Raw genomic sequence first — 5,406 nt, 5'->3', positions numbered from 1 at the left:
ATGCCTTATTCGCCTTTTCACCAAATTTTGTTTCCGCTTTTTGGCCATTTTAGTCACTTTCCACTATTTTTAGCACATTTTTTGCTGCTTTCTGACCATTTTTGTTGTCTGTTACTCCTTTTTTTGACACTTTTCACCCAGTTTTTCCATTTTATTTCCAATTTTGAACTTTTATACCATTCTTTTCTGCTTTTTGACCATTTATGTCTCTTTCAATCCATTTTTGCCACTTTTCACCACTTTAAATGTGGCTATTGCAAAGGTATTTTTCAACAGTTTGGCTCTTTGGTTGAGCAGTTTTCAGTAACACTGGTCTAAATAATTAGTGTACTTATTTTACTGCAGACTTTGATTCAAATATCTCATGTCATGTGTTTCTTCTTATGTCTGTGCTCTCTAATGTCTTTAAAAATGTAGTTTGATTTAAAACAGTCAGACTTACTCTGTGAGCTCGTCCAGCATCCTCTGCTATTCTTCGATCTGGTCTCTCAGTCGGCTCAGCTGTTTGTGGTGAGCCTCTCCGTGGTTCTCCAGCTGCTCCTCCAGAGTTTTCTGAGTCACACAGACACAAAAAAATTCAGCTTTTTCACATTTCTGTGACAGAGATTCTCAGTGACATGTTTCCTCATCACCTTTATGTCCCCGTCCCCATCGTGTCTGCCGATGTCCTCCTTCTCCTTCTCCTCTCCTGACATTTCGTGTTTTTTCTCTGATGAAAAACAAATAGGAAAATTCCATCAAGTTAACCTGTTTTTACTTGAGCTGAGATTTTTAAATGGTTAATATAAATGTGTGAACCGTGAGCCTGCAGCTTAGCAAGCTCCTCGGTCAGAGCGTCCTGGCTGTCCTCCAGCTGTCTCTTCTTCTGCTCCATGTTCTGCATGTAGTCCGTCAGAGACTTGATCTTGGCCTGGTGCTGCACAGCCAACACAAAAATCTGATGTTTGTTTGTGCTGCTCACTTCCTGCCAACGTTTTTATGTTCCCATTTTTTTAAATATCTATTTATTTTGTGGTTGAAAGAAGCAACCCGACTTCATCTGTTCACACAGACATTTGTGTGTCAGCCATGTTTGTCTGTAGACACCACCAGGAGGAAGGAAAGGTGTGCATACATGTGTTTCATTGTCAGTCACACTGCCAACTACTGGCCTGGCATGCATACTACAGCAGTTTCAGGCACATTAGTGGATGTGATTGACATTTAAACACCAAACCTTAAAAAAAAGAAGAAGAAAAGGGATTCTGTTCTCAGAGGATATTTTTTGTGTAAAAATGGCTGTAGTGATAATCATGCTAAATGTGCTGCTTTTGACCACAAAAATAAAAATGGCAGACTTCCTGTTTGTTTTACGACATGGATCCGAAAGGCTTCTTTGTAAAACTTAAAATGACGTATAAGCTCAAGAATTTTCAAAATCCTTGGATAATCCTGCTGCAGGGGCTGAATTTTCAAATTACTGTAGGGGGCGTTACTGGGCCAAAAAGCCATGCCCACTGACAATCATCCTATCAATCATCTTGTTTTGCTACTGGGTGTTTTTCTGCCAAGTTTCATGGCTTTACAAGTTTTGTAAGCACTAGATAATTCTACTTCCTGTTACATGGCAAATGAAAAATTGTCACTGCCACACCAGTTTAGGTAAGGACTCTTGACCTTCAAATTTGAGTAATATCAACCTTGAGGGATGTGCCTGGGCTAATTTCAGCAGGATTTGGCCAATCTTGTAATAAATGGAAGTTTTTTAATGAGCACCAGCCACTTTTATCACATGATGAAGCATTTCAATTTAAGGGGGCGCCATGGCTACGCCTTTCAACTAATGAGAAAATCCCGAATAACTGTGGACTTAAGACATCTCTTCTTGCTCTACACCAAAGATGAAGTAGTTTGGATGAATGCCCTCAGACGAGTTTGTTCAAATACAACCCCTAAAATATGGCTTGTTTTACCAAAAAATTCAAAACGGCTGACTTCCTGTTTGACTTACGAAATGAGGATTTTTTTGTGCGTCCTGACATGACGCATCTGCCCACACATTTAAAATCCTAGGTTAAACCTGCTGGGGGGGGGGGCTGAATTTTTGAAATGATGTAGGGGTACCATTGAGCCAACAGGCCACGCCCACCTACAAAATGATTATCAATCATCTCAGAATGCCAATGAGATTTTTCATTGCTCAAGTTTCATTCAAGTTCAAGTTTCATTGCTCTAGATGTCTTAAAACCATTTGAAAAATCTACTTCCTGTTTCATGGCAAACAAAAAAATTCGCCATGGCCACGCCCTTGAACGTAGCCATCTGATCATTGTATATGTGTAAGGCCAGCTCCCTGGGAACTGTCTGAGTGAATTTTAGAATGATTTGTCCAACCATGTCGGTACTGCGATGTGAAATTCAGGAGTAGTGACTGTCTGTTGCCAGAGGGTGGCACTGTACAATTTTTGTAGTATGGATGTGTTCTGGCCTGGACTGTTATCAAGCACATGCCGTACATACGTAGAGTTTGCCTGTCAAGCTAACGTTACTTTTAACTGTGCATGTGCAGAATTTCCCTGTCAAGCTAACGTTACTTTTGGCTGTGCATGCGTACAAAGTAATTTTTGTCGACATGATTTGCCCATCATGAATATGATTAACAGAATGTATGTCCAGTCACATTTAGATTTTTTTTTTTTTTTTAAAGTCCTGTCCTTCTTAAATATTCTGCATGAGAGGTTTCCCAGATGAATGTTAAATATATTCATGTAATGGAGATATGAAACAGTCTATGGGGCGTGTCTGGTTAGATTTATGATGACAACCGTACTTTTCAGTATCATTGAAGATAAGCAAAGATACTGAAAAGTAGGATTTTTGCTTAAAGCAGGGGCTTTGCTAATCTGCCTTATCTACCAACCCACAAAATGTGAAAGAATCAGTGCCTATAGTAATTTCACATTGAAACTTGCCCCATCACTTGGTATCTCCACTTGGGCTGTAAATCTTTATCTACAGCTCCAATCAAATTTAATTCTATAATATAATTCAATATCTATGCAGAAGTACAAACTTTATTAATATGTATGTATATATAAAACATTCTGTTTCCAGTGCCTTAATCACCCTATAGTTACACATTTGTGGCCTTCCAACACAACCACCTTCCTCATTTAGAGGTCCTTAACAGGTATTTTAATACAGTCAGTCAACAATAAAAAAGATCCAAAAGAGTATTAGCAGTAATGACATGAATTGTATTAGATAACAGAAAACATTTCAAACTAATACTTTGTCCCTACAGGTTGATAGCCACAAACACGGGGTAATCCATGTTTACTGAATCAGGTGCAGAGCATTTTTACCAAAGACTGTAAAAAGAATTCAACCTGTGTGACGTCAGCCATCTGCTTAAAATAGGCAGACTCAAATAGCTTCTGAAGCCAATCTGCGATGGCTTCTATATTGAAATCGCTGTCTCAATCGGACTTTAGATCAACCTAATAGCCCCCAACTCGACGTCCTGTCAGCTAGCTAGCATTCTGGTTGATAGAAAGATAGCTTCTGCCTATCAAGCCATCTGTCAATCAAATGAGATGCGCCAAATCTATGCACAGTGAGGTTTTTTCTAAATATAATCAAAGCAATTGTGGTACAAAAAAATTCACTCCTCGTACAGTGAAAGCACATGAAGATATTGGCTAATGAGACACATTTGGTTTATTTAACTAGGCTGTTAAACCAGAGTATTTCTAGTGTAAAAAACGGCTTTTTAACAGGTGTACAGACAGGACTTCCAGTGTTCCTGCAGCCAGCCTCAAGTGGACACTCACGGTATTGCAATTTTTTGCACCTTTTTGGCTTAATTTTTGTGGACTGGAGGTTGCCGCTTGGTTTTTACTAACTATGAACCACCCTCAATCCTGACAGCGATTATATTTGTCCTGTTAGTTTAGAAACAGCTTCAGCTGTACGAGTAGCGCATTTACGTTCACATGGACATGTCGGGCTGCCTGCTGCCTGTCTCCCTCTCTACCGGGCTACATGAGGCAAAAACACGAGCACTGACTACAGACAGATATGAGGAGAGGACAAACATCAGGTGGTATTGGAGAGGAGGACGTTTTTGTTCCTCTGTCTGCCTTAAAAATCGGCACCCCCACCATGTGCACTCGAAGAAATGCTGATCTATAACTAACTTCATGGTTTTAGTTTGAGAGGAGATCTTTATTATGATCCCAAAAAGGGGCACTAAGCTGTCTTTTTTATAGTTTGTTAATCATACAGGTTTTTTGTTCTTTCTAACTCTATGTTTTTATTTCCAAATTGTTCCGGAGAGACCACTGCAGCTGAGCAGTGTTTTGCACACCTCTGGATTTAAATGGTTTTACACCTTTTCAGTCACTGTTTTTACGACATTAATTTGAATTTCCACATTTAGTGATGAGAAGATTTTCCATGACTTTAGTCATGCATTTTTAACATTCAAAATGTTTGAAAAAAAAATTCTAATATTTGTAATTTGAAAGTGTTTATCGGTTACAAAGTTTGATAAATCAGACGGCTGTCACAGCACTCTTTCATGTCTTTCTTTTTGGCCCAAAAGCTTTGTGCTGTTTAGGGGGTACTTGGCTGAAAAAACACTTCATAGGGGGTACATGACTGAAGAAAGGTTGAGAACCACTGATTTAATGTATATATGAGTGGGGTCAAGTCAAACATTTTATTTTGTATTTTATTTTATTTTATATTATGCATTGTTGGAATGTCAGTGCTTAGTAAATATTTACATATTTTTTTAATTGATTTAGTCTTTGAAGCATTTATATTAATTTATGCAATTGCAATTGATTTCAGTGAGGTTAGTACACAGTCATAGCCATAAATGCAATGGTATTAATAATTGGCATATTAATTTATTTCGGTGTTTTGGTGTTTCAGCTTTCGGCCTTGGTTTTATCATTTTCGGGTTTTCAGTCTCGGCCAAGAATTTTCATTTCGGTGCATCCCTACTTAATACATTTTATATTTTTTTCTTTTACAGCACAAACATGATATTTTGATCACAGAGGACTATGGCAAAAGTATATAAAATGGGAATGTTGCCTCACCTTACATTACATTCTCGATGTGACTTCAGATTAAGTGTGAATAGATTTAAAGCATGTGATTTGGGACACAGCCAATCTTTTTGTTTCTTTAAATCAGCATCATAAACTATACTGATAGAAAAGCTATTGCCTCATCGTTTTTTCTCTAAGGAAAATATCCATTGTCCATATTAAAAACTCGATTTATTGCCCAGCCTTACCCACTCTCACTGAACATACACACACACACACACACTCCATACGCCGGCTGGGCGGGGCATGTCCGCGTGCAGCCTCTGTGCAGCTAGTGCGCATGTTTGGATGTAGCGGTGCAGGA

At 38.6% G+C, this 5,406-nt stretch overlaps 1 protein-coding gene across 1 annotated transcript; it reads right to left on the bottom strand.

Moving 5' to 3' along the window:
- Positions 1–446: 446 nt before the first annotated feature.
- On the bottom strand, positions 447–948 carry LOC121529556 (kinesin heavy chain-like). Its single transcript, XM_041817497.1, has 3 exons — positions 799–948; positions 633–709; positions 447–552 (listed from the first exon to the last, which is right to left on the bottom strand). Exons 1-3 carry the CDS (start codon positions 881–883, stop codon positions 469–471), a joined length of 246 nt encoding a protein of 81 aa, XP_041673431.1. The 5' UTR covers positions 884–948; the 3' UTR covers positions 447–468.
- Between the last annotated feature and the right edge of the window lie 4,458 nt (positions 949–5,406).

Source organism: Cheilinus undulatus, linkage group 3, assembly GCF_018320785.1.
Source record: "Cheilinus undulatus linkage group 3, ASM1832078v1, whole genome shotgun sequence".
Classification (NCBI taxonomy): domain Eukaryota; kingdom Metazoa; phylum Chordata; class Actinopteri; order Labriformes; family Labridae; genus Cheilinus; species Cheilinus undulatus.
Note: the sequence above shows the minus strand (reverse complement) of the source record. Positions and strands in the feature narration are given on the sequence as shown.